The sequence below is a fragment of the Beta vulgaris genome, chromosome 5, assembly GCF_026745355.1.
Source record: "Beta vulgaris subsp. vulgaris cultivar EL10 chromosome 5, EL10.2, whole genome shotgun sequence".
Classification (NCBI taxonomy): Eukaryota; Viridiplantae; Streptophyta; class Magnoliopsida; order Caryophyllales; family Amaranthaceae; genus Beta; species Beta vulgaris.
The window spans coordinates 8,266,804-8,293,028 of record NC_079206.1 but is presented as its reverse complement, the minus strand read 5'-3'; the positions used below and the strand labels follow the sequence as shown (position 1 = coordinate 8,293,028).

The 26,225-nt window shown below is 36.5% G+C and overlaps 5 protein-coding genes across 7 annotated transcripts; 1 reads left to right on the top strand and 4 right to left on the bottom strand.

The window, feature by feature from the left end:
* Positions 1 to 1,469: 1,469 nt before the first annotated feature.
* Positions 1,470 to 2,337, bottom strand: LOC104892562 (PRA1 family protein B4). Its single transcript, XM_010678524.4, has one exon. The coding sequence runs from the start codon at positions 2,169 to 2,171 to the stop codon at positions 1,497 to 1,499; it is 675 nt and encodes a 224-aa protein (XP_010676826.1). The 5' UTR covers positions 2,172 to 2,337; the 3' UTR covers positions 1,470 to 1,496.
* Positions 2,338 to 3,665: 1,328 nt separating this feature from the next.
* On the bottom strand, positions 3,666 to 4,262 carry LOC109134858 (uncharacterized mitochondrial protein AtMg00310-like). The gene has a single exon (XM_019249242.1). It carries the CDS (start codon positions 4,260 to 4,262, stop codon positions 3,666 to 3,668), a length of 597 nt encoding a protein of 198 aa, XP_019104787.1.
* A 2,903-nt stretch (positions 4,263 to 7,165) lies between these two features.
* Positions 7,166 to 7,642, bottom strand: LOC104892732 (uncharacterized). Its single transcript, XM_010678718.1, has one exon. The coding sequence runs from the start codon at positions 7,640 to 7,642 to the stop codon at positions 7,166 to 7,168; it is 477 nt and encodes a 158-aa protein (XP_010677020.1).
* Positions 7,643 to 10,040: 2,398 nt separating this feature from the next.
* Positions 10,041 to 15,639, top strand: LOC104892561 (hypothetical protein). 2 transcript variants are annotated; one of them, XR_789950.4, is made up of 4 exons: positions 10,041 to 11,006; positions 11,704 to 11,798; positions 12,730 to 12,887; positions 15,370 to 15,639. XR_789950.4 is itself a non-coding variant. In XM_010678523.4 (3 exons), exons 1-2 carry the CDS (start codon positions 10,104 to 10,106, stop codon positions 11,749 to 11,751), a joined length of 951 nt encoding a protein of 316 aa, XP_010676825.1. In that variant the 5' UTR covers positions 10,041 to 10,103; the 3' UTR covers positions 11,752 to 11,798; positions 15,370 to 15,639. The 2 variants fall into 2 exon arrangements, 1 of the variants encoding a protein (XP_010676825.1); XM_010678523.4 differs by lacking the exon at positions 12,730 to 12,887.
* A 5,519-nt stretch (positions 15,640 to 21,158) lies between these two features.
* LOC104892560 (dehydration-responsive element-binding protein 2E) lies at positions 21,159 to 23,630 on the bottom strand. 2 transcript variants are annotated; one of them, XM_010678522.4, is made up of 2 exons: positions 23,412 to 23,630; positions 21,159 to 22,491 (listed from the first exon to the last, which is right to left on the bottom strand). In XM_010678522.4, exons 1-2 carry the CDS (start codon positions 23,432 to 23,434, stop codon positions 21,639 to 21,641), a joined length of 876 nt encoding a protein of 291 aa, XP_010676824.1. In that variant the 5' UTR covers positions 23,435 to 23,630; the 3' UTR covers positions 21,159 to 21,638. The 2 variants fall into 2 exon arrangements, with proteins under 2 accessions (XP_010676824.1, XP_057250929.1); XM_057394946.1 differs by lacking the exon at positions 23,412 to 23,630 and adding an exon at positions 23,238 to 23,405.
* Positions 23,631 to 26,225: the final 2,595 nt, after the last annotated feature.

Below are 26,225 nucleotides of genomic sequence, written 5' to 3'. Positions count from 1 at the left end.
CCCATACCTAGGTCACAGGTTTGATGCTCACGAGGGTTTGAGGTTTTAACTAGTAGCTTTAGACGCTTTACCCTGTCCTGAGATAGGATACATGTACCCGAAAAGACAACATATTGCCAAGTGCCAACCCGTATCAATATATAGGGGCTGCATCAAGTAATTACTAATGCCACCAGTCATGAACATACAAAGTATAACTCTAACCGCATGTAAACATCATACTGCACCTAGCAACGCAACAACCTTCTACCAAACAAACCTCAAATCCTCCCCCCCCCCCCCAATTTAAAGTCCTGCACCCCAAGGCAAGGGCGGTATACAGGATCAGGTATGTGCATTCTTACATAATTGATACTCGTTCTTAATTTTTCCTGCACACATTGAATATACTAACTAAGAGTTCTCAACTTCTCACTGAAACACATGGAATAGGAGAGGAGAAACTCCGCCTTCAACTTGCATAATGTGTTTTGTTGCAATACCTTGTCTTAAGTATCTCCTCCACACTCATATACATTCCTAGATTCTTGAATGATACAAGTTCACCTATGATCATACCTCATCGTCTTAAGTATCTCCTCTACACTCATATACATTCCCAGATTCTTCAATGACACAAGTTCATCTATAATCATACCTCCTCTTAAGTATCTCCTGATTCTCCTCTACACTCAAATACATTCCTAAATTCTTGAATGATAAACTTCATCTATTATCATACCTCGTCTTAAGTATCTCCTCTACACTCGCATACATTCCTTAATTCTTGAATGATAAAACTTCATCTATAATCATACCTCATCGTCTTAAGTATCTCCTCTACACTCATATACATTCCCAGATTCTTCAATAATACAACTTCATCTATAATCATACCTCATCGTCTCAAGTATCTCCTCTACACTCATATACATTCCCAGATTCATCAATGATACAACTTCATCTAAAATCCTACCTCGTCGTCTTAAGTATCTCCTCTACACTCATATACATTCCCAGATTCTTCAATGATACAACTTCATCTAAAATCCTACCTCGTCGTCTTAAGTATCTCCTCTACACTCATATACATTCCCAGATTCATACCTCGTCATCTTAATTATCTCCTCTACACTCACCTACATTCCTACATTCTTCAATTATATATAAAACTTCATATATAATCATAGTATTAATTAAGGTAAAAACAAATTATTATTGCAATCAAATTCCATCAAAATCAATCACCTTACATTATTTGCTGATCCATCACATTTCTTACAAAAAAAAGTATTGCAATCATTCATCACACACATCATCAACTACTAATTATTATTATTAACATTCAAAAAAAAAAAAACATTATATTTACCATAGATCTGTAATTAGAAGACGAAAACACAAACAAAAAGATCAGATCGATCATACACTAAAACATTCATCCAAATCTTAAAGAATTCAATTACATCTCATATTTTTTACCGTATAACAAACGATCCACCAAAATCAAACGATCATCAAACACGAGCAGGGGCAGCTCCACGTGTAGCAGCACCAAGAAACGACAAAAACCCAGTCGTTTCACCACCAATAGAAGAATCTTGTTCATCAAGGAAAAGATCTTCAGGAACCCTAAAAACACCATGCGCACAAACAGCAGCAACACCGACAAATACAGCGTACATAAGAACAGACGCAACATTGGTAAGAAAAACAACGAATATACTAAGAAGAGTAAGACATCCTAGGGTTTCACGATCAGAGAAAGTCCGCCCAAAAAGAACAACGGGCCTATCGTCGGGCTTGAAGAGGTAAAAGAAGGACCATGTAGCGAGGAGGAAGGCAAGGGTGAGGAGAGAGAAAGGATGAGTAACGAGAGATAGAGCGACGACGGAGGAGATGAATGCGAGGTAATTGACGCGGAAGTAGGAGTAGTTTTTGCGGAGACGTGTAGTTGCGTCGGAGAAAGAGTCGGGTTTAGAGATGGCGGATCTGTCGATGAGTTCGGGCCATGGGCGGGCTTGGGAGAGAGCGTCTTTGATTTGGTCGTGGAGACGAGAGATGAATGCGCGGAAAGCGGGGGTTGGGGTGATGGTGGTGTCGGAGGTTGTGGTGGTTGTGGTGGTTGTGATTGTGGCTGGGGTGGTGGTGGGGGTGGAGATTGGGAGGATTGGTGGAGCTGTTGTTGCCATTTGAGAAATGAGGAGAGAGAAAATAAAATTTGTGATTTGGTAGATGGGTTGTGAGAAATGAGAATGAGATTTAGAATTTTGCAGTAAGAAAAAGATGATTATTGCTTACAAGTTAAGGTAGAGAAATGTGTGACGGTCGAATGTAGTTGAAATAAACGAGGAGTTTCTGGGGAATGGATATTGACCGACGATATTTCGTGGAAGGTTACGACTAACGCGTTTTTTTTTTTTTTTTTAAGGGAAAAGCGTAGTGCATTATATTAGGGACAAATTGTCCATAAGTACATAAGGAGCAACAACACTACGACAATGATTAATCCAGCATTGTTCATAACCAAACGGCACTACCTTCGCGAGGTGATGGGCAACATAATTCCCATCCCTTTTAACATGAGAAAAGCTAGCAAAATCAAAATCTTTAACAAGAAAAAGAATATCACTAAGAATAGCATCTAAATCAGATAGATAGATGGTCGCCCGGGAGAGCCGAGATATAAGGATCTGAGCATCAGATTCAAAAACCACCTTCTTAAGACCTTGTCTTCTAGCCCAGCTAACCGCCAAGAGGATGGCTTTGGCTTCGGCAATCTCCGGAGGCCACCAGGCCTTCACTCGCTTCACCGCTGAAAAAATTACCGAGCCCGTACTGTCACGTGCAATGGCACCCATGCCAACCCAACCTTCCTCACTCAAAGATGCATCCGAATTTATCTTCACAACTCCCAAAGCTGGCGCATTCCATATGTTCGAGCTGGCCACTATACACGTTCGCGGACGTGAGTAAATATTACATGAGTATGCATTAAATTCCTCCAGTTGACGATGAATGCGCTGGGCTACTATGACTATGGGGGTAGCCACTCCGTCAAAGACGAACTTATTCCGCTCATACCACAGGTTCCACGCTAGGTAACAGCCTTTTCTTACCATCTTCATGTCCAACTCACTCTAACGATCAAAGATTTCGAAAAAACTCCATCCTTCGATTCCTGTAATCATATCACCACACCCACTGTCAAACCAAAGCTGTCGAATCCTTGGACATTCGAAAAGAGCATGATGTGTGGTCTCATCAACCCCGACACACCACGAACAATTGCCAACATTAGTAATATGACGGTATCGCAGCAACGCTCGCACAAGGAGGGTATTTGTGCAGACTCGCCACAGGAAATGGCGGACTTTTGGGGCCACATCCATATTCCAGATATTAACCCAAGCTCCATGAAAATCCTCAAGATTACCACCCTTGCCCAGCATATATGCAGTTTTCACTGTATACTTCCCATCTTTGGAGTAAGCCCACATAAACTCGTCCTTGCCACCGCGCATACTAAGTGGGATTGCCAAGATACATTTTTTGTCTCTCTCATTAAAGTATCGCTCTAGCAACTCCTGTCTCCACTCCATCCTAGCGTGATCAATTAAGTCTCCCACACTCTTTAAATCAGGTGTTACTGCACTCTCGATAAATCTTCCCCGCTCATCTCCAATTCAAGGATCACGCCATATATCGATGTCTTTCCCATGACCCACTCGGTACATCACCCCTTCTTTCACCAAACTCTTAGCACTCCATATAGTACGCCATGAAAAACTAGTAGAATGCCCCAAACTTGCTGTGAGCATATCACCATTTGGATAATATTTTGCTTTCATGACACGGCTTAGAAGAGAGTCCTGGAAATGAATCAGGCGCCATACTTGTCGACCAAGGAGAGCATCATTAAATACCGTGATATCTTTAAAACCCATTCCTCCCATACACTTTGGTTTGCACAGTTTATCCCAACTCAGCCAATGCATACCCCTCGCTTCCCCTTTCCCACCCCACCAAAATCGAGCCATCGCTGAACTGATAGCCTGAGTAATTGCCACTGGAAACTTATATACACCCATGAGATATGTAGGAATCGCCTGAATCACCGCTTTTAATAACACTTCCTTCCCAGCTCGAGACAACAACTTTTCCTTCCATCCCCCCAACTTCTTCCACACTCTATCCAGCAGATTACGGAAAACCATTCTCTTTGATCGACCACTGACAGTAGGAATGCCCAGGTACTTCTGGTGTTTATCAACTTGCTTCATCTAAAGAAGATTAATCAGTTCCTCTTTACGCTCCCTACTAACTCCTCTACTAAAAGATACTTCCGACTTCTCATAGTTAATTTTCTATCCGGATGCTTTTTCATATTGGTTGAGAATGTCAACTATTATCAAGCATTCCTGTCAGGTAGCACGAGTGAAGAGTAAACTGTCATCTGCGAAAAGAAGATGAGAAACCTCAGGACCGTTCCTGCTAGTTTTAGCCCCATGGAGAGCTCTGGAGTCAACCTTTTGCTGGATCATCTGAGAGAAGGCATCAGCTACTAAGATAAATAGGAAGGGAGAGAGAGGATCTCCCTGCCGCAGACCCCTGGCAGGTACTACTGAACCACATACTCTCCCATTAATGATGAAGGAGCATGACACTGTGGAGACACACTGCATCACCAGATTAACCCATCTGCCATCAAAACCCATGGTAAGAAGAAGTTTTCGCAGGAACCCCCATTCAACTCGGTCATACGCCTTGCTCATATCAAGCTTCATAGCCATAATCCCTGTTCTGCTTTTTAGTTGTTTCATAGTATGAAACAATTCTAGGGCTATCAGAGAGTTATCAGTAATCAGACGATCAGGAACAAAGGCACTCTGGTTCTCCGTTACAATCGCAGGCAGAATATTTTTTAGTTTAATCACCAAAGCCTTAGAGGCTATCTTATACAAAACATTACACAGACTAATTGGTCTAAACTCAGAGACAACAGTAGGGGACTTGACTTTTGGGATGAGAGCAATATTAGTACAATTAACATTATCAGGGAAGAATTGATGATGTAAAATATTACTCACAAAAGAAAATACCTCGTCTCCAAAAATATGCCAAAACCTCTGGTAAAAAATAGCGTGCATACCATCTGAACCTGGAGCCTTGCAGGGATGCATATGATTCAGTGCAGTGTAAATCTCCTCCTTTGTATAAGGACGCATAAGCTCTGCATTATAAGCTGGAGTAATAGAAGGCCGAATATACTGCAGGACTTCGTCGAGATGAGCTGTAGATGGCTTATTCAACGTGAAAATATTCCGAAAGTAATTCCCAACCTCTACTTCAATGTCCTCAATCTCAGTTCGCCACTGTCCCTCTCCATCCAACAGACCTTTGATAAAGTTCCGTTGCTTCCGCTGAGACGCCTTATGGTGAAAATATTTCGTATTACGATCACCATCCTTTATTTCCGCAACTCGAGATCTCATATACCAGTAGGCTTCTTGTTTAGCATGCAAATCATCCAGTTGTTTTTCCAATTTAGCACACTCCTCACAATTTGCCGTAGAGGTTGGTCGGCCTTGCGCCACGTGAAGCGCTTTTTCCACCTTGTCGATCTGTTTAGGCAAGTTCCCACAGCTACCTTTGCTCCAACTCACCAACTCCTTAGCCACCTGCTCCAATTTAACCTGGATTGTCTCCCCCTCCGCCGCCTCCCACGCTCTCTTCACCACCCCTTCACAGCCTTCATCAAGCAACCAACACGTCTCGAATTTGAAATTTTTCCTCCGTCTCCCCCACTTAACACCATTCGGCTCAGAATCTCGGAGTATAATGGCCGCATGATCGGATCGGTATCGAACAAGATGCTCGATATGAGCCTCCGGAAAGTGCATATTCCAATAATGAGTTACTAGGAAGCGGTCTAGCCGCTCTCTTATCCGCGTCTCCGGACTGTTTCCCCTCTCCCAGGAATACCACTGACCAACAACTCTCAGGTCTCCAAGTCCACACGCGTCCGTAAAATCACGGAACCCTCGCATCTCCCGCCTATCTTTATTCGAACCGCCCTCCTTTTCGCCATAATGTAAAATCTCATTGAAGTCTCCCCCAATCACAGTAGGCAAAGAAGTAGAAAGACAAAGATCATGCAGGAGTGACCATGTTCTGTGCTTATTAGATTCCTCCGGCCAACCGTATACACCAATGAACCTCCAACGAAATTCACCCTTACTCACAACATCGCCGCAAATGTGATTTTGGGAAAAAGAAATCATATTAAAAGAAATAGTCTCCCGGTTCCACATCAGACATAACCCACCAGATAAACCCACACTTGAGACTCCAATAGCATTAGTATAACCAATTCTATCCTTCAACTTTTCTGCAACAACTTTTTTAATTTTCGTTTCCGACAAGAACATAATGTCGAGGAGATGAGATGTATACCATCTCTTCAGTTGACGAACTGTCCAAGGGTTGCCCAAACCCTGACAGTTCCAGCACAAAACATTCATAATGCCGGGCGGGGTTGGTCTTCTCCAACCTCCGCCTCGACAGTTACCAGACCACTGCCAAGATCAAAATTAGGCACACTTTTTGGTTTTTTTGGGTTCTGCAACTCAGTACCAGTTTTGTCATTCACAAGCATCATATCAGGTAACTTCCTTTTTTCCCCCAAACAGAAATCATTCACAGCATTATTAATGGACCCCTCTGCTTCATTAATCTCCATAAGGACCACACGTGATTTTACTTTATGCTTTCTTGTTTTTGGTACAGCTTGTTTGGAGATAGCATTAAAAGCAAATAAAGGTGGGTCATTAGTCATATGGGGAATGAAATTACCTGGTGGGGCAGACTCCTTAGGAAATGAGTCATCCATCTTGGGATTCGCATCCCCCAATTCAGTGGCTCCAAGAACCGTGGAACAGACCTCCACCCTAGCAGCTGGGCCATTTGCTACTGCACAAAAAGGTACAACCACCTCTTGGGTGACTAGGCTCTTTTCCCCAACAGACCCACTAATGCAAACAAGATTCGGCTCCTTCACAGTCGAAATTACAGGCCCATTTTCCTCGCTCATTTCCGTAGACACACTAGAAGGAGTTGCTTCCTGCCTACCTTTCCTTAAACTCGCAAAATCAAGAGACTCTGCACAACGGAGGAATTGTCGTGCTTAATCTTCCATTTTCAGACGCCCCTTTCGCGGCGAGGCTCGTAGCCACGATCCCCATTGCTTCTCAATATCCTTCTCCTCATCTTGGGGCATCATGCAATCCCTTTCTATGTGACCTATAGTCCCACAGACATAGCAAAAAGTCGGCAACCGTTCATATTTTATTTCCACCATTGTCGAGTTCCCATTCTTTAAAGAAATACGTTGAACCCTGCGCAAAGGTAGGGTTACATCAAGCAAGATACGGGCTCTAACAGATTTGTCCCACCGAACTCCATCATTCTCCACCTCCAGAACCTCCCCCAAACAGCCACCAATCTGCCGCACATGGCGTTCCGACCGACTTCCTAGAGGCAGATTATAAAGCCTAACCCAGAAAGGGAAAAACTTTAGGGTTATATTAGATGGTTGTTGGTCACCATCGATCTCATTCAATAAAACTAGATGTTGATCAAAAGTCCACGGGAGACCCGCCATGACTTTTGCTTTATCCCGCTGATTCGCAAATTGGACCACAAAGAGGCCATTTTCGATCACCCGAAATAAGGCGCCATTAGAGATAGACCATATCTGGTTTAGAGTTCGCTTCTTAGCATCAAAGTTATATGATCGTACAGATAAAAGTTTCCCCACCAACGATAGGGCAAGATCTTGATTATTTTCATTTTCCAAATTTCCGTCGAGAACTAACAGTTTGTCTTCGCTTCTGTAATTCGCATATTAGAGACTTTAAGAGAGATTTCTTCAGCCATAATGGCCAGTTTCAATCCCAAGAAGGGATCAAAACCTCGAAAGATCGAGAAGAAACAATGGACTACCAAGACTAGAACACTCAAACCCTAGTTCGCCCTAGGGAGAGACTTTCATCGTGCAAGATTTAATCAGATCAGGTCAGATCATAAAAAATAATTTCATATCAGGTCAAATCAAAAAAATAACTTTAGATTAGTTCAGATCATGCTTATACTTAAAAATCATTATTAATATTAAATATCTTTCATTACATATTAGTAAAAATTATAATAATTGAATATTAATAAAGTATTCATCGAGACGAATCAAACAAGACCCCACATGACTATATTTTTTCTTATATATTGAGAAAAATCTAAAAGATAAGATCTTGTAAATCAGATCAGATCAGAAAAAATAAGTTCAGATCAAATAAGTTCAGATCATAAAATTTCAGGTGAACTAAACATAGCCTGTGTGAAATACGAAGTCAGTATATATAAAAAAAAAAGGCTAGGGATTCGAACTTGTAACTTGTAGTTCAGGTTACTTTAATTTTAACCACTACGCTAAGATATTCTTAGTACGACTTGTGTGTTTGTGGATGTGGTTTTTTTTTTCTTCTTTTCTCTGTTTGGGGTGTGTGAATTATTGATCTATTGGGTGTATGAAGAACATGATAGAGGCGAGGGGTGAGTACAACCAGAAATCTGGTGGAATTTTGTGGATCCGAAACTGGGATGGGTCCCAAAATATTGCAATTGGAATTGAAATTGATCCAACCGGGTACTAATTTTTGGACCCAGATTTGAAACCACTAGGTATCGGGTTCAGAACTAGTTACCCGATTGTCGGTTTAACATCATACAAAATGGGACTATTGAGGTGTGAAATTCGAAAAACAATTAAACGGGCCTAAAAGCCTACGAACTTTTTACTTAGGAACTTGTTACCTAATTATATTTGGAACGTCTAACCACCTCACATATGCCAAAAATAGACCAGGTTCGGGTCTTGGATCGGGTTCCCGAAATTTTTGCTCCCCCTAATAGAGGCAAGGCTTTTTTTGTGGCTTATTGGTCATTTGATATCATCCAACTAAGCAATATATACTTCTTCTTTTTTTACCAAGAAATAAGCATTATATAGTAAAGAAAGATAGTTTCAAATGAGCAAATACAGGTAATTAAAAGAAAGCTATATAATCCGAGTTAGTATCATATTCAACTTTCTAGTAGCTCAAATATGCTTAAAGAATTTGAGACAAACCATTATTGTCTATTAAAAATCCAATAATTATGTTGAACTTTCACAAAGAGAAATTGGGTTTAGGAAAATTGGTGTAAGGTTTCAAATCCACCTTAAATACCTATCTTAGTGAGAGTACAATTGTTATAAAACTACATTAATACACATATTTTGGAACTAATATGTCCATTAAATAACGTTCTTTTCTTTTTGGTGTAGAGAGAACAACAATGACAATCAATGTAGACTTGAATTTAATCACGGGTCTTAGGTATCACCTTGTAAAACCCTAACTAATTATACTAGTTGATATTTGGTAAAGTATAATGTGAAATAGGTTTTCATATTCCATAGATATTCAAGTTTTCTCTTAGAAATAAAATGAAGGATAGATGAACTAATATGATGGAAGAGAAATGGCAAAGAGAAAACTTTCCCAAAGAGTTACCAAGCTTAAAATTGAATACTATCATTTTAAAAAACTTTTTTTTTTCTTATTGTAATATAATCGTTACAAAACGACAACATTACATATATTTTAAAACTATGTCTAGTTGATAAAGTATTTTGTGAAATAGGTTTATGTGTTTCATAATTATAACTATTTAACCTTTTTCTTTTAATAGCTACACACCTCTTATAAAATAAATATAATTATTTAACTTTTCTTTTGAAAATAAAGGAAAAATGAACGAATACGATGAAAGAGAAACAATCAAAAAAAAAAAATTGAATTCTTTTACATGAGTTTGTGTTCATCACATGAAAAATATTCAATTTCTTTATCCACTTGTCATTTGTCATCACTACAGTTGACATTATAAACATGAAAATCATTTAGAATTTTTAACCACCAATGTAAATGCTCTTATATAAACAAATTACGTATGAGTCCACTCTCAGAGATCAGGGAATCACGCCTCCACACCTATTAACAATACCAAAACAAATTGAAAAAATGGCTCCCATCCCACCACCTCCCAACCTCAATCTCACCTCACTTTCTCTCTCCTCTCTTCCTTCCCCAATTTCACTCTCTTCTTCCGCCATGGAAGACCTTCCATTGCAGAAAATCACAATCTCAGGTCCAACTCTTTCTTCTCTCATCAATCGCTTATCTTCTTCTCCATCAAACATTGAGGGTCTTCTCTTCGGAAAATTCTCTCTCCAAACTCCACTTTCTCTTTCCGACGACTCTCCTTCTCCTTCCCCTGACTCTCTCGTCGCCACAATCACCGGATTCATCTCCTCCGCTAACTCTTCCGGCGATATATCCTCACTCCTCCACCGGAATCACCACCGCCAAGTCATAGGATGGTTTTCCGGTCGCCGGAAATCGCATCTCCGGCCATCTCTCCGTGAATTCGCCGTCACTCATTCTATGTCCTCGGATTCACCTCGGATTTTCCTGATCCTTACGACGCCGTTTCAGGATTCTCAAACCCTAATTCACACTCACGATTATAGGGTTTATCAGTTTAGGAGATCGGATAATTCGTTCGAAACGATGTCGTTGGATGTTGTTAACATTGGTCCGGCGTTTCGAGGGCATTATAGTGCGTTTTCGCCGAATTCGGAGCTTCCTTGTTTTCCGTGTGAGTTTCAAGGTGGGTCCCCCATGAGGGAGGATGAGAAGGAGAGAGAAAATATGAATTTGAAAGAGATGAAGAGAGTTGCCAAGGATCAGAAGGATTTGGGGGCGTATGTGGAGGGGTATGAGCTTGGGAGTTTGAGTAGATTAATGGGAGTTGATGCTGTGAGTTATATGGGTGGAGTTGAGGAGTTGTATGAGAAGATGCTTGCTAAGCTTGATTGTTTGGCGAGACAAGTCGAAAGCTCGTCTTCGAAAGTTCTTGAGATGGTAAGTTTTATGTAGTGATTGGTGGTTTTAGTGATTGTATTGTTTGGTTTCGGAATCGTGTTGGAACTATTGTGTTTGAGTTGATTGGAACTGGAATTGAATTGAATTTTGTTGGATTGATATCGAAATGACATTGATGGGTTATTGATGGTATGTTTTGTGTAGTGATTGGTGGTTTTAGTGATTGTATTGTTTGGTTTCGGAATCGTGTTGGAACTATTGCTTTTGAGTTGATTGGAACTGGAATTGAATTGAATTGAGAAATGTGCATTGTTTTTTATGTTAAAAGTTATGTAGGGTTTGTACTAATTGCTTTGTTAAATGCTGTGAAAATTGGGAAATGTGGATGCATTTGATGTCAACTAAGATATGAGTTGCACAAATGTTGTCTTAACATGCTATGGAATTTGGAATTATACTATTAATGACTTCGGTTACGAACTTTTGAAAGACTTGGATTGAATTTGATATGTATAAAGGCTGACATTTTCCAGAATTTTAGTAGCTATTAAAGAATATCGTTTATCTATTGACGTTGTATTATGCGGAAAAGATACAAAGTTTGCTCTAATATTTTATTGAATTCAATGGTAACTGGGAATATTGAGGGTTGACTGATATTTCAAATTTTGAACTTCTAACAATGCTGGGCTGTGGTACCAAGAAACTTATTGTGTTCCTTGATTGTTTTGTATAGGAAAATCACAACATGAAGTTAAGGCACAGAGTTGCTGGGCTTGAATGATTGGGTGGTTGTGGATAAAATTGGGCATATTTTTGTTCTAGTTTCAGGTAACACTCCTTGAATTTCTTATGACTTCATTATCATTGCTTATCATACTGTGAAAAGTTGAATATGATGCTGCAAGCTCATTCTAAGATGATGATAGACTATGGAATTTCATTGTTACTGGATTATGTGTATTTTGAGTTTAGTATTGTACCTACCAATTATCTTTCTGTTCTAGTGGGTTTAGATTTATCTATAATTGGTTGATAGTGTGCAAGTATATGAAAATTTCTCTTTTTAATACGCAGATGTGATGAATGTCTGGAAGAAATGGGTATTGGGCTAGTGTCATAGTGAAAACCTCCTAGGAGTGCTCAATGTTCTCTGTGTATACCCGTTGATGTTTATCATTGTTGTTATTTTTAACAAACTAGATATCTAATCATTTATAAAAACAAGCTTAGCCAAAGCAAGTTCAGCTCACCAAGATAAGTTTAATTTGGTTAAGACAATTTCTGGTAAGTCGGAAAAAATACGAGTTGAAAAGAGTCAACCATTACTGTATACTCAATGCATTAGATAATCCCTTCGATATTTCTCCCTAATATCATTTTGTTAAGGTGACAGCTGTCCAAAATGGCTCAATATAAGGAAACGGTTAGAATTTGGATGAAGGATTATTCTGATTAGAATATTGGTACTAGTTTTCGGAGAACAAGCACAGGTTGTCCCCTCCTTGCTCATTATGTCTAGGTCCTCTATCTCGAAACCTTATACTTTGTGTGGTGCTGGTTTATTTATTATTTATTTCCGTCTCTTGCATCTTGGTTTTGGACTTTTGGAGAATATAATCTAACAATTTCCTATTTTAATTAGGATGTTTTGTGCTGTACCTTATTGAAATTTCGGTCGTGTTTGAGGAACTTTGATATTTCTAGGTCTTTTTTTGTTGCTATTCTAATCCTCCCTGTTGCTCATTTTCGCCTTTGATAGCTTCCGAGGGTACACAGCGTGCACAAATAAATAGGAGGGATTGTTTCTCATTCAATGCTTGACGAGTATATATGTAAATTATGTCCAACAGTGAAGGCTTTCCTGACCCTTATCTTTTCCACGGATCTTTGCTTCTCAGTTTGAAAGACTAACTTAAGGTGAGAGATTTCTAACTCCTAAGCCATGTTACTCAGACTCGGGATATTTGTGTTAGACAGGGGTCAGAGTACAAGTGTTGAATTCAGCTATTTCGTGGCAAAAAGGAGAAATTTTTATTCAAACTGAAATGTCAAGTGTCCATACCCATGTCCACTAGACGCCTGTGGTGAAATGGAGACTTTGAGTAACATACTTTTAAGGGTGGGCTTTTCTAACATATGAGAGACAGTTTCTCATAGCAAGGGGTCAAAGAGTGTTAAGGTGTCACTTTTGGGCAACTCATACATGGAATAGTAAAATAGGTCTTAGAGTCAGGGCTGTTTTGATGTCTGCCCCTTTTTTTTTCTTTGCCTATCTTTGATTTTCAGTTTGATAGACAGCTTTGGATAAAGATATAATTAAATGAGGGTTAATTAGCTCTTATAAAAAAATTGAGATAGAGCTTTTCAGGGTTTATCTGCATGTTTAGAGCGAGACATTGTGGCTGAATAGATTCTGCTTTTGTGACAGATACTGCCAATTCAGCCATAAGCGCTTGGACCAACTTTCAAGAAGCACTTTAACATTGCTTCTGTAATTACGCTTGTTTTCTTTTTTTCTTTGTTTCTTAGATTAGTAATGAGTATACAACAAATCTTGTGTGCACAATAATTTATTGTAAGACACGTCACTTTTAGCCCAAAAGGGTGACTTTTAAGTCAAAAGGGATCACTTTAAAAAGAAAAGGGTATCTTCTTTCGAAATTGGGAAGTCCTGGTTCTAGATAAGTGCGTTTGACTAGTTGCATCCACTGAGGCAGACAGGCTTGCTTGTACGTGCTCTATTGATAACTTACCTCATCTTTTCAAATCTATACCTGTGTAAGTATTTGGGTTCTACCATTCTAGTGTGAGATTTGAAGTTTACACATTTTGTTCTCCTGCTTGTCGTTGTGTTTGGAGAAGAGGGGGGGGGGGGTTGGGGTTAGTGTAGTGTGGGGGTTTCCAAATTTACGAGTGCTACCTCTTGCCATCAGATTTTTCGTGCTTGTCGTTATTTGGTTGGGGGGGGGGGGGGGGTTAGGATGAGGGTTACAGATTTACAAGACGCTCTTCCCATTCATCCAGTTGTGTTTCTTTCCTTGGTATAGCCTTCTGCTACTAGCTCCAAATATAGAGATAAGACAAGATAAATTATATAAAGTTTTGAAGTTCAAAATTTTCTCTGTGAAGATTTCACAATGTTATGGTGGTGCGATGGTGGTCTTGTGGAGATCCTATTTCTTAATACCTTTTTTCTTTTGCTGAGAGACTGAGACTGTTGTTGCTTATAGATGCTAAAGTCAGCAACTTTTTACTTGATTCAGTGTAATAGTTGACCCGGCAATTAGCATGTTTTTATTAAATCAGTTTCTGTTTGCATTGAAATTTGAACCTGGTCAGATGCTAAGCCTTGTTCATGTTCTAAAACTTGGAGATCTTTATGTACAGTTTTTAACATGGTAAATTATTGGTAACTAATGTTCAGGTTTTTTGTTAAGATTGATTCATGCTAGATGTTGTAGACATTATAACTTTATGGAAAAGAGAATAAGATAAATGCAATCCGGACTTTGCATGCAAATACAAGGAAATTACAACAGCCGACTCATCTTTCTTAAAACCGATTGTCTGTCCCTCTATTAGCTGATATACCTGGAGAGGATAGAGGAAGTTAGGTGAATATGTAGAAATCGAGAATAATCAAATGGTGATTGAAGGTAAATAGAAGTATAAGAAAGTTAGAAAAAGAAGAGCCAAAATGGTAGGATTGGATAAACAAGTTGCACTAATCAATCTCTTTCTATTAGAGCTGGATATGGCCAAGAAAGTAGAAACGATTGTAACTCGCTCTAGATATCTGATAGAAGAATCCCTGCGGAAATTAACAATTATGTTGTAGAGCTAGCTTGGGTATTCTGCAGCTATAGATTTCTGGAATCATAAAAGTAAGTTGCTATTCTGGCAACATCCTTAAATCTCTGCACTGAATAGGAGTATTAATTGACTCATCATCATTTATATGATTGCTAACATAGGGAGAAAATTGTCACTTTTCCCAAACTGTACCCGCTTATGTGCAGCTCGCGCGGGTGTTGAAGCTACTTCTCAGTTACAGTCGTCCCACCCTCCCTCCATCTGGCTTAGATATGCCAACTACACTGCAGAGTCTTGTCCGTCTTTCTCTTCCCTGTCATGCTAGGAAAACGTCATGAATTGACCCTGGGTTGAGGGGTCATTGAAACTCAGGAGATAGAATCACAGTTCAGGATTTTTGTCTATGGTGAAGATAAAACCACAGCAAATAGGGGTATTTTGGTCACTAACAAATGAAATTGATAATTTCAAAGTTGATAAGATGACATGCCTTATCTGCTGATGTGAGTTTATATCTGCCTAAGAACAGTCATGGATATTTGTTTTAGCAGCAATCCAATTTTGAACTCTTGTTTGTACTTTTCAGCTGGAAAGGGCAGCTGTTTTGTAAATGAAGCATCAGCATGCTGCCACTGCTTCTGAGATGTGTGCTAGCGTTATTGTGATTGGACGAAACGACTGGCAGATGTCTTGCTGTTGCAATTTGACTGAAGGAAGCGTTGGTACTTTTTCTGTGGGTATACAAGTGGAGATTACAGTTTGTTTTTGAAATGTACAGCCATTGAGCTCAGATACAGTAACAACTTTTTGCTATCTGTGCCTTTGTCAAACTTGGAATGGAACGCAACTTGTTATATACTACGGTTTTAAGAGGTATGATAAATCTATATCAGATATAGGCAGCATAACCTATATCACCAATATAAAATTGAAAAAGTAATGTTGTGAAAAGGTTGAAGTACAAAAATAATGTATTAAATTCAGAAAACATATTTGAAAGGGAATAGAAGGGGGAATGGAAGGGAATGGGAAAAAAGTAACATCCTCTCTCTCTCCTCTCTTACAATTGATCTGACCAAACAGAAAGCCATTCTCCAAAACTCCAAAATTCTTACAGCTAACTTTATTTTTATTATGGAGAGAAATAAAAACTAAATTAAGTGGGAAATTAAATGTTGTTGAATTGTGGAAAAAAGGCCTCGTCAATTTGCTTGTTTTGAAGATATTGTGGAAATTTGGAGAATAAAATTGGGCTTTCATGGAGGTCGAGAGCTGGGAGAAGAATCAAAAATCAGATAATTCAGAGATGAACAATTCAATACAAAAATTAGATAATTCAAAGATGAACAAAGCATGCGTAGAAACACAATATGTATCTGCATTGTACAAAAAAGACATGACCATCACATATGTTGTTCAGAATATAGCCTAACTGATAAACACAATACCATGTCTTTATTTTCATTAGTTAATAAATTGATAATAATAACATTAAGCTACAAAAAATTTATATTATAAAAAATTGTTTTTATTTTTTTATACAACAAAACCATCATATTTTCAAGAAAACAATACTAGTGTATAATCTTAATTTGTGTGAGTTATCATCCAATAAAATCATTTATATACAAATAAACCTTATAACATGTATAAATTAACCAAAACGAATATTACATTGAATGTTAATGGAAAAAAAGTTGTTGCATATTAGTTCGTTTTTCACATCTGAATGATTGACTACTAATAACACAATTTTAATGCGACGTTAATAATTTACGATGGGATTTATTAAGAAAAAAGGCATGCGTGGAAAATGTTCACACGAACACCATATCTATCATATTTGACAATATATGGCAACGCAGAAACACAATACATTGCAATTATAACACCATTTCTATGTATTAGTGTATAATCTTAATTTTTTTGACTTATCATATATATATACTAATAAACCATTTAACAATAAATTACCCAAAACCAATATTATATTGAACGTTAATGAAAAAAAAGTTTACGCATTTCATTTTTCGATATGAGGGATTGACTACTAATAACACTAGTTTAATGTCACAAACATAAGTAATTTACGATGTGGTTTATTAAGAAAAAAAGGCATGCGTGGAAAAATGTTCACAAGAACACCATATCTATCATATTTGACAATATATGGCAGCGCAGAAACACAATACGTTGCAATTATAACACCATTTCTATCTATTAGTGTATAATCTTAATTTTTGTGACTTATCATATATATATACTAATAAACCTTTTAACAATAAATTACCCAAAACCAATATTATATTGAACGTTAATGGAAAAAAAGTTTACGCATTTCATTTTTCAATATGAGGGATTGACTACTAATAACACTAGTTTAATGTCACAAACATAAGTAATTTACGATGTGGTTTATTAAGAAAAAAAAGACATGCGTGGAAAAATGTTCACAACAAGAACACCATATCTATCATATTTGACAATATATGGCAACGCAGAAACACAATACGTTGCAATTATAACACCATTTCTATCTATTAGTGTATAATCTTAATTTTTGTGACTTATCATATATATATATATACTAATAAACCTTTTAACAATAAATTACCCAAAACCAATATTATATTGAACGTTAATGGAAAAAAAGTTTACGCATTTCATTTTTCAATATGAGGGATTGACTACTAATAACACTAGTTTAATGTCACAATCATAAGTAATTTACGATGTGGTTTATTCAGAAAAAAAAGACATGCGTGGAAAAATGGTCACAAGAACACCATATCTATCATATTTGACAATATATGGCAGCGCAGAAACACAATACGTTGCAATTATAACACCATTTCTATCTATTAGTGTATAATCTTAATTTTTGTGACTTATCATATATATATACTAATAAACCTTTTAACAATAAATTACCCAAAACCAATATTATATTGAACGTTAATGAAAAAAAAGTTTACGCATTTCATTATTCAATATGAGGGATTGACTACTAATAACACTAGTTTAATGTCACAAACATAAGTAATTTACGATGTGGTTTATTAAGAAAAAAAAGACATGCGTGGAAAAATGTTCACAACAAGAACACCATATCTATCATATTTGACAATATATGGCAACGCAGAAACACAATACGTTGCAATTATAACACCATTTCTATCTATTAGTGTATAATCTTAATTTTTGTGACTTATCATATTAATATACTAATAAACCTTTTAACAATAAATTACCCAAAACCAATATTATATTGAACGTTAATGGAAAAAAAGTTTACGCATTTCATTTTTCAATATGAGGGATTGACTACTAATAACACTAGTTTAATGTCACAATCATAAGTAATTTACGATGTGGTTTATTCAGAAAAAAAAGACATGCGTGGAAAAATGGTCACAAGAACACCATATTTATCATATTTGACAATATATGGCAGCGCAGAAACACAATACGTTGCAATTATAACACCAATTCTATCAATTAGTGTATAATCTTAATTTTTGTGACTTATCATATATATATACTAATAAACCTTTTAACAATAAATTACCCAAAACCAATATTATATTGAACGTTAATGGAAAAAAGTTTACGCATTTCATTTTTCAATATGAGGGATTGACTACTAATAACACTAGTTTAATGTCACAAACATAAGTAATTTACGATGTGGTTTATTAAGAAAAAAAAGACATGCGTGGAAAAATGTTCACAACAAGAACACCATATCTATCATATTTGACAATATATGGCAACGCAGAAACACAATACGTTGCAATTATAACACCATTTCTATCTATTAGTGTATAATCTTAATTTTTGTGACTTATCATATATTATACTAATAAACCTTTTAACAATAAATTACCCAAAACCAATATTATATTGAACGTTAATGGAAAAAAAGTTTACGCATTTCATTTTTCAATATGAGGGATTGACCACTAATAACACTAGTTTAATGTCACAAACATAAGTAATTTACGATGTGGTTTATTAAGAAAAAAAAGACATGCGTGGAAAAATGTTCACAACAAGAACACCATATCTATCATATTTGACAATATATGGCAACGCAGAAACACAATACGTTGCAATTATAACACCATTTCTATATATTAGTGTATAATCTTAATTTTTGTAACTCATCATATATATATACTAATAAACCTTTTAACAATAAATTACCCAAAACCAATATTATATTGAACGTTAATGACAAAAAAGTTTACGCATTTCATTTTTCAATCTGAGGGATTGACTACTAATAACACTATTTTAATGTCACATATGTAAGTAATTTACGATGTGGTTTATTAAGAAAAAAAAAGGCATGCGTGGAAAATGTTCACATGAACACCATATCTATCATATTTGACAATATATGGCAGCGCAGAAACACAATACGTTGCAATTATAACACCATTTCTCTATATTATTATATCAATTTCGACAGTACTTAACAATGGAGAAACAAAATATGTTGCAATTTTAACACCATATCTGTCATATTTGACAATATATGGCAACGCAGAAACACAATACATTGCAATTATAACACTATTTCTCTCTATTATTATATCAATTTCGACAATACATAACAATGGAGAAACAAAATATGTTGCAATTTTAACACCATATCTATCATATTTGACAATATATGGCAACGCAGAAACACAATACATTGCAATTATAACACTATTTCTCTCTATTATTAAATCAATTTCGACAATACATAACAATGGAGAAACAAAATATGTTGTAATTTTGACACCATTAGATATGTTGTTGACAATATAGCGGAAATGATAAACACAATATGATGCTTCATTTTAAATACAAAATGATAAGTTCACATATTCATAAAACAATAATCATACAAAGTACTTAACATCATCCATACAACCATTAGAATGCTAAGTGAGGTACTTAAAATTACACTTGCATTAGATCGTTACAAAAGAAAGCAATCCGACGCGCAAAATACAACGAACATGTCATTGTTATCTATTCATTTCGCTGTGAAATCTTCCTCCACCACCCCTGACTTGCATTAAACTATCGGCTACAATTATGAACAAAAATTGTTAGAATTAAAATGTAACTCATAAACTTAAAAGTAAAGACCCAATAATGTTCTATAACGTTTTGTAATGTTTTTAGGTGAACTGCTAAAAGTTCTATAACACAAAGTAATATAAATTACCAGAAAATAAGCAATTTCAAGAAGTAAAAAGTCAAATTTCAGAACAAAAATCACCATCAAATAACTCGTATCAAATTCCACAGCATAAAACCCACTCAATTTGCTCTAACACCACCATAAAACAAACCCACGAATGGAAAAAACATGAAATTTGCTACTTATAATACACGAAATTAAGACATGTTTAGAACTTTAACATGCAATTTTCATGAATTAAACCCACGAAATTTAAAAAACCCAAGAAATTTCTTGATGTACACCACACAATTTTCAAGTAATTAAACATACCTTCAATTCACGAAAAAACACAGTTACGCCTCTTTCCGGCGAATTTTCCGGCGAATTCCGGCTTCAAACCTTCCGGTTCTGGTGGGTGGGTCTCCGGTGGGTGGGATGATGACTGAGGTTGAGGAGTTAGGTTGAGGAGAGAGATTGAACTAACTTATGGAATGAGGGGGAATACCCCATTCCCTTGCTTTTGCATTCCATTTTACTAAGTTATTTGAAATGACAAAATTGCCCATGATATAGGTTATGAAACCTATATCTGATATAGATTTATCATACCTCACGGTTTTAAGCATATCTTAATTTTCAAGAGTATGCTTGGCTCAAGAATATGCTTGTTGGCTTTATTTGAATGACAGATGACAGACAATGATCCTAACACATCTATTGCCTCTGTTTCTTTCTATTCTTTGCACTTGTAGTAAGAGATTTTTTTTTTTTTACAGGGTGGTAAGAGATATAAGTACTTAGTAGGTACAATAAGCTAAAAACATAGCCATATAAGATCTTGTCAGATTTATTTCGATATTTTATATTCAGAATGCGGATCTCACAATTTTTATTACTTACAGCAAAATATGAACAGTTAAATATGTGTATTGGAGACTGGAAGCACATGAGTACATAATCTATGACCGCGGAACTGTTAGTTGCATGTCTATCTGATGTACATGGAGAATATAGTTCAGTTTACTTTTTATCTACGCATAGCTAAAACTTTATGAGCATCTTTGTGTATTTCAATAACAGGAGTGTGAAAGTATGATGAATTTGCTCTCTTTATCCAGTAATATCTTATCTCTGCATCCTTAATCAGGGAGGATAATATACGAAAAGCAGAACTTAATGGGGGCGTCGAATAATTTTAGCAGAAGTACTAGTTGGAACATTGATAACGCTGCTTGTGAAACGCACAGCGAAAACCACTGATTCAACACTGGTTGATGTTACATGTTTTAGCTATAGAACAAAAGAGAACCATCTAAAATTACTAGTACTAGTATTAGGACCAAATATGTGGTAAAAAAAACTCTTCTCCACCTTCCTCTGTTAGAGAAGGTAAAAACCTACATTCCGATCCTACTGTCATTACCAAGCCTTATTACCAGATAGACTTACTAATCCATGAAATTATTAATCCTAAGAAAAATTTCAGCCAAAAACTATCCCAGGAAGCAGCCTAAAAACGCCTCGAAGCCAATGACTTGCATGAACAGCCGGAAAACGAAACTCTTAGGCTGCAGCTGGACAAAAAAAACTTTTCTGAAGCCATAGACTTGGAAAAGAAAACCACAGACATGTTTCGGTCCTTGCCGGAAGAACCGGAACTGTGCCTGCGGCTTTTAGTTTAAATCGCCGAGATTGGTATTAGGCCTTAAAAAATCTGAAGAACTGATGAAATCAATCCCTAAAGATCCACTCAGAGGCTGTTGTATCTTGTAATTTGGCATAGCATCTGAAGATCTGTTGTGTTGAAACAAGCAGTCACCATAAAACAAATTATTTTGATTAAACTCATAATCATCCTCTTGCTTCAACCCAAAACTACCACCTTCAAACCCATCTAGTGGCTCCATTACCCAATCTTGACTATAATCAAATCCTAAATTCAAGTAATTCCCACCACCTGAATGCATGACATACTCCTCTTTTGTTCCACCACCCTGCACCTGAGACGTGCATGGTGACTTAAGTTCTTCATTCATTTCCTTGTATTTTTCCGACCCTTGACTCGATTCTGAAGACGGAAGCTGATCAACGTGTTGTTGTTCGTTCTGATGAGGGAAGTTGAGGATCGCGGAAGGGCCATACATAGCCTTGGCAGCTTCATCATAAGCTAAGGCTGCTTCAATAGCAGTAGAGAAAGTGCCAAGCCATAACCTTCTGCTTCTTTTGCTTTGTTGATTGTTGTTACCATATCCACCTGTACTGTTGATAGGCTCGCGAATTTCGGCTACCCATTTACCCCAAGTCCTCTGTCTAACTCCTCTGAAAGTGCACTCTAAGTTTTCAGGACCACCTTTTCCTGGCATACATCCTTTTCTTGATCCTCTTGCTGGACCTTTTCTTGGGTTTTTTTTAGGCTCCTCAATTGTAGTAGCACCACCAACTTGTTCATTGTGGATCTTCCATTTTGCTAGAATCTCTGCCACTGAGTTGTACCCATTGCGTCGTCTACGGGCGTTCATATATGCCCTGGAAACACACACACACACACATTACACAGTTTAGCTAGGCCGGACAAACATCAGCTCAAAATTCGAGTGTGTATATCTAACTTATGTCAGTTATCCTTATGGATCACCTTCTTAAGAATAATGCAAAATCAACCCTTTAAACATCTTTGGCAAGTCTTAAGAAAAATACACCCGAGTTGTCCAACATGAAAAAAAAGGCAAAATTGGCTCTGGTGCATTCAACAACACCAACTTTAACTAATAGCTAAAATACCACATACTATATTACTATTAGCCTTGATACGGCAAGTGTCATAAATGACGCTGAAGCTAACTCTTCCCTGGTCAAACTCTGCTTTAATGCTACTCCATCTATTATCATCTAACCTAGATGGAATTATACGTGGTCAAACTTTACTCTTATGTTGGCCTGTGTATAGGCTGACACATTGAACAATCAATTGGTAGGAGTTGGTCCATTTACCTTAAGGTGGAAGTGCAATCCAAATTAAAAAATTTGTAATTAACTTTCAACGGAACACGATGTATAAGAGTTACATAATGGGAAATAAGAGGTATAGTGCAACTTCTATATACCATCTACCTATTTCTAAGTAAATTCGAGTATATGTAAAAATCTCCATCGACCATGTAACTAGTATATAGAAGACCATGTAACTAGTATATAGAAGAAACTTCCGAATGAAGCACTAAATCTTTACATGAATATTCAAAGCAAGATTTACATTCAAAAATTTAGCATACTTGCTCCAATTCAAAACAAATAAAACGTTTGAATGCGAGCTTTTCAAGAGAAGTGTTTCGCTTATTTCATAATATTTCGCTTATTCCATAATAGAGTAGTGGTACATAGGCAGACAACTAGTATAATGCAAGTTATATAAGAAACTAAAACAAGAAAGTTGCACAAAAACGGACCTTTCAGAAAGATGAGACTCCATTTTATGTTGATGAATAGTTGGGATATAATAAATCTCTTATTTTCTGTTAAAAAAACAGTGAATTCAACCTGCAGGTAAGTCTCTTAAAGAAGAAGAAAAAGGCAGCAAAAAAAGATGAAAGTGGGAAAAGATATTTATAGGAAAATATACATAAGAGTGCAAAGAAAGACGTGAGATTTTAACAACCTCTGAATAAGTGAATATAGTGATATGTTTGGTTATATATATGCGTGGCGGTGTTTGTAGGCTTAAGCGGACACTATAATCTCTCCCTATATTGACACCTCAACTTCCCTCACGTGTTCATAAAATTCTTTCAGTTGTCCCCTGCAACACTGGTTGGTCTACATTTTTCATAGCCTCTATTCCTCCTAAATTCCCTCATTGTTTTTTCACTCTCGAGTAAACAATCCTTTCTTGAAAGGCCAACTATTTTTTCTTGGTTTATATTTGGGTTGGGAAATGATAAAAACTTCGTTTTTTTTATACATATGAGTTAATGCATATGAGTTACGAAGACAGTATTAGGATGGAGAGGGGGATTTGAATCTGTGACTTATCATTTACAGCATCTCAATCTATCTTAATCACTAGGTTAAGACCATCTTTGGTAATGATAAAAACTGTGTGTAGTTGGTGAAGCATAATATAGTAGTGATTACTTTCTCTATGATATTATTTATTACGTACTTGGGTGTATCAAGACAAAGTTTTACGCACGATACATTTGAGTATATGATAAAATGTGCATTCTTTTATTAATTTATCCACTTCTTTGATTCTAGAGTTTTGGAAGAAATAATATGCGGGTGTCCAAGAGAAAGAGAAAGAGAACGAGAAAATATTAATTTGTTGTCGGTCTAAAGAGAAAGAACAGTAACAAATAGAAAAATGAGATAATATTAGCGATACATTTCGAAAACAATAAAAAAAATATGTAAATCGATAAGAGACAACGCAAAAAGAAAAGTGATAAATTAATAGGATACGAGGGTGTATATGGGCATGTTCTCTTCGGTATAACTGAATTGAATTGAATTTAACTGAACTGAATTAAATTGAACTGAACTAAACTGAATGGAACTGAACTGAAATAAATAGTGATATGTGAGAGTAAAAGTATTGTCCAAAGCTGAATTGAACTGAATTGAACTACACTGAACTGAAAATAAGCTGGAGAGAACGGGCCTATGTCTGTCTACGGTGATAATTGTTTACAAGGGAGGAGCTGTCAAGAAAATTTCATATTTGATAAAAGGGGATGATGATGAATATTATAAGTTGGGAGGTACTCAATTGTACCCAAGTAGGGGATGGATCGAAGCTACTTTTGTATGTGGTGCGACATTCTTTTGATGGAGGCATGTGTTTAGTAGGCTTTTTGGGATTTAATATGGCATCAAAGTAGGAAGAGAGTTTGACTTTATGTTCGGTTTATCAGTTGGTCTTGTAAGAGACCGTCTATTTTTAATTTAAAAGTAGGTGCAACCCAAGTTTAATAGTAAGAAGAGAATGGACCATTTTTTAATATAGTGACTACTTTATTAGTGACCATTTTAATCTATTTAGTGACTAGCTTAATGCCTTCATCTATTGATTAATAACATTCTTTATTTCATTTAGTGACTGATTTAATCCATTTAGTGACTAATTTATCCATTCCGTAAGACTGTCAAACTATTTTTTAAAACTATTTGTTCAGAGAATAGATGACTAGGATAATGCAAAATACCTACAAATAGTATTAGGTTAGAGAGAAATGAAATGGACTTCTTAGGAGAAGGTAATTTGTGTCAGTTTATTTGTTTGAAATTATATAATTTTAACTGATTTTACAAATCATATCTTCGTTTAAACTTAAAAATCTAACTTCCTTTGGTATAATGGTAAGCAACCTTGACCAGGCTTGTATTTCAAAGAATATAAAGAACAAAATGGATAAAACTATAGCCTTTTAAATAAATCTACTATCAATTCCTCTCTTGCCTTTTTTTGCTAATTTGATTGTTTTGAATATGCCAATTAGATATCAAAAATGTTTTTCTTCCAAGCTTCCTCACTGAGTAGGTGCATATGAAATAACCTTCTCGTTTTCTGATAGAGTATAAATCTATTCCTGGGGCCTCAACCATCAGTGAGGCCCCATAAATAGATGTATACTCTATCATTTTTCTTCTTCCTGGTTATCCTAACCATGCTTGTCGTGTCGAAAATTTTGTTTAGTGGATTAAAACAAGTACGTAGAGCTTGGTTTCATCGTTCTATTAGCTTGTAGAATTGTAGATATATAGTAGTATTGCTTAACAGATGCATAATACTGACTTGTTGCTTATACAATTGTTCATACATGTTGCAGGTTTAAGTACTCATTCGTCAACCAACAAAGCTTTTATGTGATAATGTTTCTAGTGAACATATAATGGTTAACCATGTTAATTAAGCATGATCACAAGAAGCATATATCTATCGACTATCAATTTGTCGGGCACTGTGCTTCTCATGGCAATATGGTTTTACGTTATATTACTACTAAGTAATGATTAGTTTGCCCATGTAATCAAAAATGTCTTAACTTAGTGGTTAAGATTGAGGTGCTGTGAACGATAGGTGACAGGTTCGGATCCCCCTTCTCCTTCTTTGTACTGCCTTTATGGCTCATATGAATAAAAAGAAAATTAGTTCACATGTGATATCCTAATATATATATATATATATATATATATATATATTTCCTGGGCTCCCATTAAAGGTGAGTTGGATCATTATTTGCACAATTCTCTTTTGATCACCC

Coding starts and splice junctions, on each gene's coding strand:
- LOC104892562 (XM_010678524.4), bottom strand. CDS start 2,171: ATGGCAACAACAGCTCCACCAATCCTCCCAATCTCCACCCCCACCACC.
- LOC109134858 (XM_019249242.1), bottom strand. CDS start 4,262: ATGAAGCAAGTTGATAAACACCAGAAGTACCTGGGCATTCCTACTGTC.
- LOC104892732 (XM_010678718.1), bottom strand. CDS start 7,642: ATGGCGGGTCTCCCGTGGACTTTTGATCAACATCTAGTTTTATTGAAT.
- LOC104892561 (XM_010678523.4), top strand. CDS start 10,104: ATGGCTCCCATCCCACCACCTCCCAACCTCAATCTCACCTCACTTTCT. Junction 11,007..11,703: donor CTTCGAAAGTTCTTGAGATG/GTAAGTTTTATG, acceptor TGTTTTGTATAG/GAAAATCACAACATGAAGTT.
- LOC104892560 (XM_010678522.4), bottom strand. CDS start 23,434: ATGGAGTCTCATCTTTCTGAAAG. Junction 22,492..23,411: donor GAGTCTCATCTTTCTGAAAG/GTCCGTTTTTGT, acceptor GTGTGTTTCCAG/GGCATATATGAACGCCCGTA.